The 12,270-nt window shown below is 43.0% G+C and overlaps 1 protein-coding gene across 5 annotated transcripts in view; it reads left to right on the top strand.

The window, feature by feature from the left end:
• The window catches only part of Ehf (ETS homologous factor), a 39,748-nt gene extending 29,582 nt beyond the window's left edge, over positions 1 to 10,166 (top strand). For 4 of the 5 annotated variants that reach the window (XM_021156032.1, XM_029484788.1, XM_029484789.1 and 1 more), the window contains 3 exons: positions 5,314 to 5,376; positions 6,384 to 6,579; positions 6,676 to 10,166. In XM_021156032.1, the coding sequence (XP_021011691.1) occupies positions 5,314 to 5,376; positions 6,384 to 6,579; positions 6,676 to 6,775 (359 nt within the window). In that variant the 3' untranslated portion in view covers positions 6,776 to 10,166. The remainder of the gene's footprint in view (positions 1 to 5,313; positions 5,377 to 6,383; positions 6,580 to 6,675) is intronic. The other variant, XM_029484787.1, reaches the window with a different exon arrangement.
• Positions 10,167 to 12,270: the final 2,104 nt, after the last annotated feature.

The following is a 12,270-nucleotide window of genomic DNA, read 5'->3' as shown; positions in this document are numbered from 1 at the left end:
ACACACACACACACACTTACCATGTGTGTTCCTGGTGCTCATGGCAGTCAGAAGAGAGTATCAGGCCTCCTAGAATTAGAGTTACAGATAGTTATACATAGCCCCCTTCCCACCTTTACTTGAAGCCTAATCTTGATGTCTCATCAGCACTCTGTAATCAGAGAATCTGCCCTTGTCAACTATATTTGCATTGAGTGTATTGGTTGGCGACTGGATACAACTAGGGGTTATCCATGATGCTTTGTCAAAGATTACAGCAAGGTTGGCACACTGGGGGTTGGGTATGGGAGACGGCTTTCAGCCAGTAGTGCATTTATATGTATGCTATAAGAATTAGCTGAACAAAAGATTTTTGTGTTGTTCCTTGCCCTGGCCACTTCTAGACCTCTTTAGGTCTGTGAAGCTGAGCCATCGTTTGTAGCAGAAGTGTTCCTCAGGAATTGACCTTGGGGATGGTGACAGAACTGGAAATTAGCAGTGTCTGTGTGAAAGAAAGGGTGGACCTAATAGCTCTCCATCGTCATTTGCTTTAGTTGAGTGTGTTGTGTGAATTGAACTCATCAGAGCTTTTAGTTAGAAGTTTTCTGCAGGCCAGGTCACTTGAAAGTGAGAATTAGGAGCTAGTTTAAGCACTTCAGGAATTGTGGTTGAGATTTGAAGCCACCCTCTCCCAACCCCCACAGAGCCCTCAATGTGAATCCTTTGAAGTATTTTGTGTAAATCAGGAAGGGATATTTTCCTTCCACCACATCTGCCACTATGGAAGACATGTCCATCTGGATAATTTTCTGTGGCAACGGATGCCACCTACCTAGAGAAGATTAGCAGCTTCAGGGCTGAGGAAGGCACCCAAGTCACCCTCTAGTTTCCACTCCAACTTCCGGTAGTTGTCACCTTCCCTGTCTTTCCTGTTGTGTCTTTAACATGACAGAAGATGTCAAGTAATGATAAAGTTGAACCAACTGCTTTGAGAGCCTCCAGGGTTTTTAAGTTCTCCAGACTCCTAGGAAGTCAGGGCTTTGCCACCTCACATCCATGTCTGCTTCCCCTTTGGTGCCTTACATCTTCTAGGATCTCAGAACAGCAGTGGCTCAAGGCAGCAGATTATGCCCACATCCCGTCATAGCAAGGTGTTGCTGTCTTCTGGATCCATCTAGTATGGTTTTACATGGTCCTTAAAATGAAATTTATGAATATTCTTCTCCACTTCCTACCCACCCCTGCCCCCATTTTCACCTGCCTTAGTATCAGGTTAGAAAATGAGACAGATAATCCAAGCCCTCTAATCAGAGTTAGTTTCCTAAAAAAAACCCCAAAAAACAAACAAACAAAAAAACCAAAAAAAACAAAACAAAACAAAAAACCAGCTCTGTAGTTGGTGGATTCTTTGGAGTCTTAGGTCTGGCAGGATATTAATTGCAACCATGCACAAATCAGTTCCTTCTGGAATAGTTTGATCTCTACTGGATGGAGCCAGAATGCCCCCAAAGACCTTTACCATCTGTCCTAGTTTTGCCATATCAAGTTCCTATAAAATAGGGTGCAGTTAAACATCTTTCTATGTTTTCATGCAAGTTGAAGCTGAGTTAAGGTGAGGCTTGTGTCAACTGATGGTCTCCTTGATAGTGCCAGTGTGGAAGAGAGCTTCGTTTTGATTTAGTTTATCTGCCCATCCCCTAAAATGGCTGCTGCTACCAGTGCTCTGATCTGCTCAACAGTCCCGAAGCCAGTCATGCCAACTCAGGCTTGATGTGTTTATCTACTGACTTGTTGAGCCTCCAGCTAGGGTGGCACGGTCTATTAGAACACCGAAATTTGTATATCCCGTAAAGGAATGGCTCACAGCTGACTCATATGCAAATCCATCTAATCTCTGCTCTCTTGCAAAGTAGCTAGGCTGAAGGCATAGGCTTCTACTTACACTGCAAACTTGGGGTGTCTTATAGCTTCCACCTGGACCCACAGACACCTTGATCCCAAGTGTCTCCCTTCCCTGGGGAGGGAAACAAGAGAAAGCCAGGCTGGACAACCTCTGTAGAGCTAACCATTATTTTATAAAAGTGAATCACCTGACCACAGGGCTACTTCAAAGGTAGCTTTTATTTTGTGGCAGTGGGGAGGACAAGGGGGCGGAAGAGAGGCAGTTGTATTAAATGAGCTCCTAGATCAAAAGGTTTTTGAGCTAAGGCTAGTAGGGTTTTTGTGGCTTCCTTTGCCTATTGGCAAGAGAAGAGTATCTGAAAGAAACTCATCTTTTTGCCCAATTACTTATTTTTCCATGTGATGACAGGGATAAGTGTGTGTGTGTGTGTGTGTGTGTGTGTCTGAGTGTGTCTTAGTGTGTGTAGAATTTCCCTAGTCTTTTAATCTAGAGTTTGTGAATCCCCTGAATGAGCCAGAAATCCCTGAAATGACTGACCAATTCCATTAGGATAACACACTTGCATTTTCTGGGGGAGAATATTTAGGATTTCATCCGGTTCTTAAGGCTACCATAACCCCCCAAGTGATGGACGCTCTTGTCAGGTTGGAGCCCTCATGCACGAACTGAGGCCAGTGTGCCAGGAACTGTGTGGTTTTCTGAAGCCATCCCTGGCTCTGAAATCATGGCCCTGTTCCCTCCTGGATCTCATTGGAGAATGAGCTTTGCTTGTGGCCTGCTGGGTAAATGCCACTCTTTGTCTCCAGAACAACGTGGCCCTGTCAGGGTGATGTATCACTGGGAAACCAAATGGGGTGGGTGCCAGACCTGTTTTAATGTCATCATGTCCTGGTGGGGTGTTGCAACCTTGCCCTGTGAACTGCAGGGGGCCAAGAGGTGTCCTTCCCAGTTCCGTGTATCGGTCCTTCTGAATTTCAGAGAAAGCCACATAGGGCCAGGTCCTGCTGGCATCCATGCCAGGAGAGAAATTCTTACTCAGAATGGGGAGTTTCTCTTTTGTTTAATTCCCCTTCCTGTCCCCTCGTAGCTTTGGGAATGTGGAAGTGTGAGGTGCTTAGGGATCTGATGGATGGAGGTGCCTCCATCAGCACCACACACCAGGAATTATAGCACCAGGACATGGGAATGATGGTTTTGTTTTCTGTTGATGAAGACACTGTGGAAGTAGATGGACTCTTCAGAAGGCGTTCGAGAAGTGTGTGGTGTGACCAAATTGCCTCCCTTTAGGAAAGAATCATGAGCAAAGCTTCTCGGAGCCAACCATTGATATTTTCAGCCTGGCTCTACTTCCAGGCCATTTCCTGAATCCTTTATAGATGCAAACTGTGAATGATAGTAGCACTAAACGGATTATATAATACTACCTACTCCATATTGTTATTGTATGAATGATAGAAACCATGTAAAGTGTTCAGTATGGTGCCTGGCACATGGCAAGAACTCAACACTTAGGAGTGGTTTTCTTAACTATTTTGTTTCATCTTATCGTATCATTTTAGTTTTTGTGGTACTGGGGGGGGGGGTCAACCCTTGCGCAAGTGCCCTAATGCTGAGCCATATCTGCAGTCCTCTTAATCGATTTAACTGGAAATAGAATAGCAAGTTCTTCTATCAGATGCAAGCCTGGGCCCCTTCCCTGCGCACATACTGTTAATGCATCTAGAATGCTGTTGAAAACCTCACCAGAGAACCCTAGACTAGGAAGCTTGGCTATAATATCACAAGAAAAGATGTGTTTTGCTTAATTTCTGTAGAGGATTGTCTTGTGTTTCGAGACTATTTTATGATTATGGGGTTTGGGATGAGCTCAACAATGGTCTTCACAACACCTGAGGTGCCCTTGGACATATACAAACATAGACACACAGATACAGAGAAACACCCACAGACACACACACACACACACATACATGGGAGAGGGCACTACGTTGTTAGTTTTTTAAAAAGAGGTTTTTAAATGCATTTATTTTATGCACATGAGTGTCTTGCCTGTACACACACACACACACACACACACACTTACCATGTGTGTTCCTGGTGCTCATGGCAGTCAGAAGAGAGTATCAGGCCTCCTAGAATTAGAGTTACAGATAGTTATGTACCATCATGTGTGTACTGGGAACCAAATTCCCGTCCTCTGAAAGAGCAACAAGTGTGCTTTTAACTGCCGAGTCATCTCTCCAGCTCTGCCTCCTTTAATTGATCCATAATAACAATATATTTATGAGTTATGCTGTGACAGCTTGGTATTTGTGAATAATAAGTGATAACTAAGACAGACGCATTGGCTCCCCAATTTCTGGAATGTTCCTCATCTGAGTGCTGGGAACCTTGGGACTTCTTGCTTCTGGTTCTTTGTATGCTATGTAATAAATCACCATGTGCTATATTTCCATCCCACTGGCTGGCAGAACAATAGATCTTGTTCTTCCAGAGTAACTACATTGTGTAGAGCGTCACCAGCCTCCTGCTGTCCCTCTTGTCCCCTCTTGATCCCTTCATCGTTCAACTTTTGTTTCACTGGGATTAAACTTTTCAACCTGTCATCCATACCTGAGAACACGAAGTGTTTTTAAGACACATTTTTACATCAGAGAGCTGTCTCTGTCTTTTCCTCCATGGAGACAGCGAAAGAATTACCATAAGGAGTCATTTGTTAAACTAATCTGTGTTTCCATAGTCCACCCTGGCGGCCTGTGCAGAGCTCAGGCCACTCAATGGCCCCTTTGTCAAGGTGATTAAAATGTATCTTTGCATGCCAAAAAAATGGCACTCCTCTGGCTTAAATGGTATCCTTCTTTGTTATAAGTGTTTACATTTTTGAATTATGTTATAAAAACATCCTTTAGATGACCTAAATCTTTCCATGGCTTGCTGTTTCTCTCCTAATGAAGCAGAAGAGAGGCCTTTCAAAAAATTCCTGTAAGGCATTAGTGGCCAGACTTCAGCTCCCATCTCTTGTCTCCTTGTCTGCATCCACACTGGCTTCTTTCTGTCCTGTGTAAAGACTTAGGGCACAGTGACCTCAGGCACTTTGCACCTATTGTCCTCATTTATGCAAAGCTTGTCCTGGGTTCTCTGCATGGCCAACTCTCCCATATTCCACAGGTTCCATTATCACAGAAGTCTTATCTCTCTCTCAATAATAATAATAAATAATAATAATAATTATGATAATTGATATATACATATTGGTCCCCATTTCTTACCCTGCATTCTTTTTCTCCATAGCCTTTAATTCTCTGTTTCGGCACTGCCACACAGCTAACAGTGCTAGCACACCGTGGGTATTTAGTGAATATTGGCAAAGTGTGTGTATGAGAACGATAGTCATAGGAGATACGTAAACTGAGGTGTTCTTCTCTCCTTAGCAGAGTCACCTGATATGAAAAAGGAGCAAGACCACCCTGTAAAGTCCCACACCAAAAAGCACAGTAAGTCCCCTGGTGATGTAGCTTCTGTCTCCGTTCCTTTACCTCTAAATGGGACTTGTTTTCTATCAAGATGACTCCCTATGTGGCTGTTTCTGAAAGTGGGGCTTCTGGGGATTTCTTCGTCATCTTTCTTTCTCTAAAATTAGGATACTAATAGGATACTAAATTAGGATAAGAACTTGTGGGCAGGAGGTTAAAGGTTTTCCTTTGTCCAGGAAAAAACAGGATGGCCCAAGGAGCAAGATGGAAAGGGGTGGCTGCAGTACAGTACTTGTTCTTGTCCCAAGACATGGCTGTCTGAATGCTCAACTCTGTTCTCGGGGAGTTGGATTTTCCCCAGGGAAAAAACCTTAAGAACATATCTGGACTATCAGAGACATAGGTAGAGAGGCACAGAGAAGCATAAGGATTGTAAAATCTAGAAAGGATGGGACATCTCTCCTCTCTGCTTTCCAGCTTATGCCATAAAAGTGAATGCATGGAGTCCCTCGAGTGGCCTGGGGGAGGGGCGATGACATGCATCTCCTGAAAGTAAAATCAAATTCCAGTAGCTGCCTAGTTTTCAAGTTGGTTCCCCGACCCGTGTGATAACCCTCTCTACACAATGTTCTTGGAGTTAGGGCTCCAGTGCTCTAGTGATATCATTTGGATGAAAGCACAGCTGTGGGGCTGGTGTAACTTAACCAAATGAGGTGCTAGGTAAATGACGGAAGGTGGTTGTCCGAAATAAAGCCCAAGGTATTTGTGAACAATAATTAGAAGCATCTAGGCCTGAATTGCATGGTTAACAGCGATTCCTTAGTCCTGGCTTTGCTAGTAGTCAAACTGTGTTGCACTGGCTAACCCACTGAGATTCCCCAGTCCCCAACTGTATTAGTTGTTCCTTCTAAAAGCACTATTTGGTGGTTCTGTATCTCAAGGCAGAGGCTGTCACTCTACATTCGTTCTCTCTATCCTGTTCTCTGATTTGCACCCTTGCTAAGCCATTGTGCCTTGCTTTCCATCAGACCCAAGAGGCACTCACTTATGGGAGTTCATCCGAGACATTCTCCTGAGCCCAGACAAGAACCCAGGGCTGATCAAATGGGAGGACCGTTCGGAAGGCATCTTCAGGTTCCTGAAGTCAGAAGCTGTGGCTCAGCTGTGGGGGAAAAAGAAAAATAACAGTAGCATGACATATGAGAAGCTCAGCCGGGCTATGAGGTGAGCTAATTCACGTTCTTCCATGGCCAGTCCAAGAGCTGGTGCTCCCTGCCCGGCTCAGGCTGAATGGTCACCTTACTTGTTTCCTTCTTACAGATATTACTACAAACGAGAAATCCTGGAACGTGTGGATGGACGACGGCTGGTCTATAAGTTTGGGAAGAATGCTCGTGGATGGAGAGAAAATGAGAACTGAGGCTGCCAGCCCTTGGGACACAAACCAAAACACACAGCAAATGGATTCTGATCAATGAAGAACCGGACGTAAATATCTCAAAGACTACTTTTCTGTGATATTTATGTACCATGAAGGGACAAAGAAAATCTACTTCTGACGGGAAGAAGGAACACTACAGTTGATAAAAAAAATTATTTTGTTACTTTGAAGTATGTCCTTTTGTGGGGAACAAATGTACACAGTTTTCTGTGAACTATGAAACTGTATGTGGTTGTGATTTGCTGTTGCCTCTTCGTGAAGTTCTTTTCTACCCCCAAGAACAACAGGGCCTGTAGCCTTGTGCTTCTTGCTAAGAGGAAGGGAAAGGAAATGAGGGCATTAAATGTTTTCAAATGTAAAATGGTTTAGAAAAGAAAGGCAATGTGTTCTCTGCACCTAAGCATCTGTGTGACCTCAAGAGAAATGGGATTGGGTAGGGAGGACAAAGTCCAGGGTCTCAGATTGGTGGGATCAACCCAAAAGATGCTGGGAAGTTTGACTTGAATTGGGAGATAGTGAGTGGAGAGTAGGAACTTTGACGATCCAGAGTGGCCTAGAACCACAGCATGATCACAGGACTGGGAACGTTTCAATACGGCAGGAGGAGAGTTTACCCTCAGTCATGGACAATTTTCATGTAGACCCTTCATCCTTGAATGGTTGGTTAAAAAAGTCAGTTACCACATGCAGTCACTTCTAGCTATTGAAGAGTTCAGTCCAAATATTGAAAATTAAGTGGGACAGGAAAATAGTGGCCTGGAAATGATCGATGAGCATGCTCTTGTATGTCTGTAGTTCAAGGTTTCTCCATGGGTAGAGTTGACATTTGGGGTTGGGTCATTCTTTGTGGTGAGGGTTATACTGGGCATTGTGAAATGTATGGCGATATCCATGACCTCCATCAGCATTTTGTAACTGTGACAATCTGAAGTGTTTCTAGATATTGTCAAATGTCTCTAGGAGGACAATAGCACCCTTGAGCGAGGACCACCAATTGAAATGGACAGTATAAAGGCAGCCGTTCAGTCTCAGAATAGAGAGATCCATAGACACTTCTAGTCTCTAGAGTAAAGCAAAAGCAAGACCTTGAAGTCAATATATTTTTATTTTTTAAAATAGTAGGGACAGCAGGATGAGAATAAATGGAGGAGATTCTTTTCAGAGCTTCACATGAAAACCAAAGTCAAATAAATGCAGTGATGTATGGGAAGTGCAAGAGAAGTTGTTTGTACAGAGAATGCAGATATTGTAGAAGACAGTGCCTAAGGCAGAGTCTATGGATGTCTGGATGTGTCTGTGTGATCTCCCCCCCCCTCTCTCTCTGTGTGTGTGTGTGTGTGTGTGTGGTGTGTGAAGTTACTAGGGGCCTCTGTCAGTTTTCTCTCTGCTTTTTCTTCTCTGGATTTCCCTGGCTGTGGTCTAGGATGGCCAGACCACATGTCCTGGGTTCATTTATTCCTGGGTTCTCTTATTCCTGTAACTGGATTTGACCCTTCCTACACCTACTTCATTATAGAGCTATTGCTGTCAGAGAGTAGGTGAATCTGGAGAGGACCAGTGGGAACAGTTCTACAGATAAACAGATTATGCTGTTGGCTGAGAGTGGCAGTTTCTTGGCACCCAGTTACCATTTAAATAGACGGGAGTATTAAGTTCTCTGCATATCTATTGTCTTGGCTTGAATTTGCGGTGTTTTCTATGTGCTATTCATGACTTTGAGAATTCCAGGTAATCAAGCTATGCCAATTTGGGGTGTAGTGGTGTGCTTCCCACCACAGTTTGAAAAAAAAAAACACGAAAGTCCTACAGAAAAGCACCTCTTTCTTTAGGGGATAGTTACCTAGTTATTAAGTTCATCTGAGATTAATTGGCCACAGGATCACTATAGTTTCTTGAATAGTCCTAAGTGTTGTATTAGTGGTTTCCATGGGAACTGAAATCAAGTAATGGGCCATTAATACTTCACAAGACTCAGATCATCTGAGGCTCCTATATGACTTGATGAAATTAAGCAAGGTCCTGGATCCCAGAAATAGGTCCACAGGTTCTTCAGTATGCTGAGCAGGAGAGACAATGCCCATGAGTTTCATTCACTGAGCCTTCCTTCAAATTCCCAGCTGATTAGACTGTAAGCTCACCAAGGGCAGGGAGCATGTCTGATCACCTTTGTTATCTTCATACCTGGGATGCAACAGGAGAACTTCTCATGAATGGATGATGACTGTCTTCTGGGAGACTCCTCTGGCTGGGAACCCATCAGTCATATTCATAACTGGGATGTGAATCACTTCTTCAGAACAGAGCATAATAACTAAACCTTCCAGGATGAGAACATTTTACTGTGACAATCTCCTTTGCCTCCCACCTATGCTGAAAAGAAATTCAAACAGCCTGCTTGGTTCCACATGTCAGTGTCTGCTGGATGAGAATTCTGTTGCTTTTTAGAACTGTGAGACTTAACCTGGTTACAAGATGCCAGTAATGAACCCTTGATCTATTTAATCAACGAAGATTATAAATGTGTTTATATGATGTCAATTGCTATTTAAGCAGGGACCCATTTTCAGTTTTAGTATTTAGGGGTTGGTTTTTATTTTTTGTTATTTTTTTCTTCCTTTTTGAAAAATGCTGAGGGATGTTTTGATAAGGTTAGTCATATATGTTAGGTTTTCATTTTGCAAGTATGTCTTTTTTAATGTATAAAAATATAAGAAAAGGGAGAACAGTAAGAAGGGGAAGCAATTACATTACTTTTCAGTACTTTATTAAAGCACCTACTGGGTGCCTTGTGCATAGTGGAACACCATATATGTGAGGAGTATATGTGAGAGAATAGACTATAAAAGTCACACGATCTGGACCTGCAGAGGAATACTGACTAAGAGAAGGAAACACCAGCATGGCAAACTTAGTGTTAACAGGTGAGTTACCCTCAGCTGGGGGACTCAGGACTCAGTTTCTGGAATAAGGGAGACCATTAAGAAAACCAAACTTCTTGGAACTGTATCTCACAAACTTTTGAAACATGTAGACTTCAGAGTTCAGCTGAATTTGGATTAATCATTCTGTAGCTATCTGTATAAATCTCACTCTTCCTGCCATCTGGCTTCTGGGTTGATAATTGGTGGGCGACAACCCTTCTGCCACTGTTTTATTTTTATTTTTTAAATCATGACTCTTTCCCCTTAAGCTGTTAAATTCAAACAATTTCTGTTTAATGAAAGAATTCTGTTTTGTTTGTTTGATGGGTCCCAGAAAACACTAATAAAAAGCACAGAGGCCATGCTGGAGATGTGTTTCCTTCCTTGGGATAATCTACCCTACAGACTAAATGTAGTAACAGAAGATGGACAGTTTTGGTATCTGCTTACCACTCAGTGGTTTTCTTTCTTTTTAAGATTTTTTTGTGTGTATGTGTGTGTGTGTGCCTGTTTTTCTGAATGTAGACCATGTGTGTGCAGGTGTCCTTGGAAACTAGAAGAGGTGTCAAGTCCCATGGAACTGTAGTTACAGGTGGTTGTGAGTACCAACGCAGGTTCTGAGAACCAAATCCAGGTCCTCTACAAAAGCATCAAGCACTTTTTTCTGTGGAGCCATCTTTCCAATCCCCGCTTGTTGGCATTTATGTCTTCTGTGCCAGACATAGAGCATGAAACAGACAAAGATACTCAGCTCTAATGTAGCTTATGTTCTTTTAGGTGGAAATGGATAAGGAAAATCAAACCTATCACATCAGATGTGTGGACCAAGGGAAAGGATTGGAGAGGATAAGAAGTGGAGTTGTGTGGCCAGTTTAGGGAGGGCTGAGAAGACATTTTGGTAAAGGACTAAGAGTTATAAGAGAAGGAGCCTTAGATGACTGGAAGAGTGTGGTATACCAAACAACCAGCAAATGTGAAGGCCCAGAGGCAGGCATGTTACTGTCATATCTAATGAACAGCAAGTAGACTTTGCAGAAATAGACTCACAATGGTTGGACACAATGAAAGAGAAGCCAATCAGGGCAGACCAGAGCACAGAGCTCCTGGAGGCACACATGAAGAGTCCAGTCCTCAATTTGTGTAAGGTTGAGGAGTTCAAAGGTTCATGCTTCAACTCACAGTTCAAATGATGGTTGTCCCAGGAATGAACTGTAGGACAGCATTTGGTGCTGGGTGTAATTCTCAGCTGTGGGATGCAGCATAGCTTCCTCTCTCATTCTGCCTTCTAAGATAATGCACATAATTGTTTTCAATACCTGAGCTCTGCTCGATGATGGCACCTTTCTCTCTGGACCTGAGTCTGTTACCTAACCCCACAGGTGTGGAAGTAACAGCTAATTGCTTGGGTAATATATACAATGCAAGCTGGTTAATTCATTTTATTGAGCAAAATAGTCAAAAGGTTAACCAACTTTCTCAAAGTCACAAACTAGTAATGAGTCTGGCATTGTTTGTTAGCAAAGTCCAGGCCCTTGCCCTGTTTCTCTAGTTTTCTCAGATGCTAAGGTTACACACACGCATGCACGCACACAACACACACACACACACACACACACACACGCATACACACACCACTACCACCACCACCACTACCACCACACATGCCCACACACAGGACCCTTCTTTTAAGCATATTGGGATTTCTAAGTTAGATTGTGTTTTCCAGAGCTGAATACTATAGGACTTCTTGGGAGTCTTTATTATGTTGATATGCACTGTAGATCTATAAGAGAAACAGAAAGCACAGCCATTTCCCAAGATCTTTTGGGATGGACTATTTCCACCAAAGAAGATCTCATGATCTACTTTTGAACACCTAATTAAGTAATTTTTAGGAAAAGCTTCTGAAATATGGATGAGGTGACCTTTTCATGATCTGGCCAAATAACTATGCTGTCATATTTCTGTATGCCAATTTAGCCAACTTTGGAGTATGTTCCTCTTCCTCCTCTTCCCCCTCCTCCTCCTCTCCTTCCTCCTCCCCCCTCCTTCCCCTCCTCCTCTTCCTCCTACTCTTTCTCTCTTTTTTTTTTTTTTAGAAGAAATTTCTCACTAACTGTATTGCTTATTTGTGTAAATGTGTTTCAGTACCTTTTCAGTAATCAGAAAGAACATTTAACTCTCTGGAACTACCCTTCTAATACTATTTACATTAGGTAAAATTCAATACATTGAGCATCTAGTTTCTTACACTGTCCACCTTTCCTGTGCTGGATGACCATAGACGGCTGATGGCTCCTGCACTGGACAGACAGGATGCATACATCGCCATCATTGGGGAAGAGTCTTTAGATAACACTAGGATCTGAGATGGAAGGTGAGCCAGAACAACTGCTAGGAAACAAGAGGGAGGGAGGGAGGGAGGGAGGGAGAGAGAGAGAGAGAGAGAGAGAGAGAGAGAGAGAGAGAGAGAGAGAGAATATTAACTGTCCTTGTATTTGCTGGAATGATGACAGTGTCTTCAAGAATAAACAAGTTTGATGTTGCCGGTGA

The sequence above is a fragment of the Mus caroli genome, chromosome 2 (assembly GCF_900094665.2).
Source record: "Mus caroli chromosome 2, CAROLI_EIJ_v1.1, whole genome shotgun sequence".
Classification (NCBI taxonomy): Eukaryota; Metazoa; Chordata; class Mammalia; order Rodentia; family Muridae; genus Mus; species Mus caroli.
The sequence above is the reverse complement of the archived record's forward strand: the minus strand, read 5'-3'. Positions and strand labels throughout refer to the sequence as shown.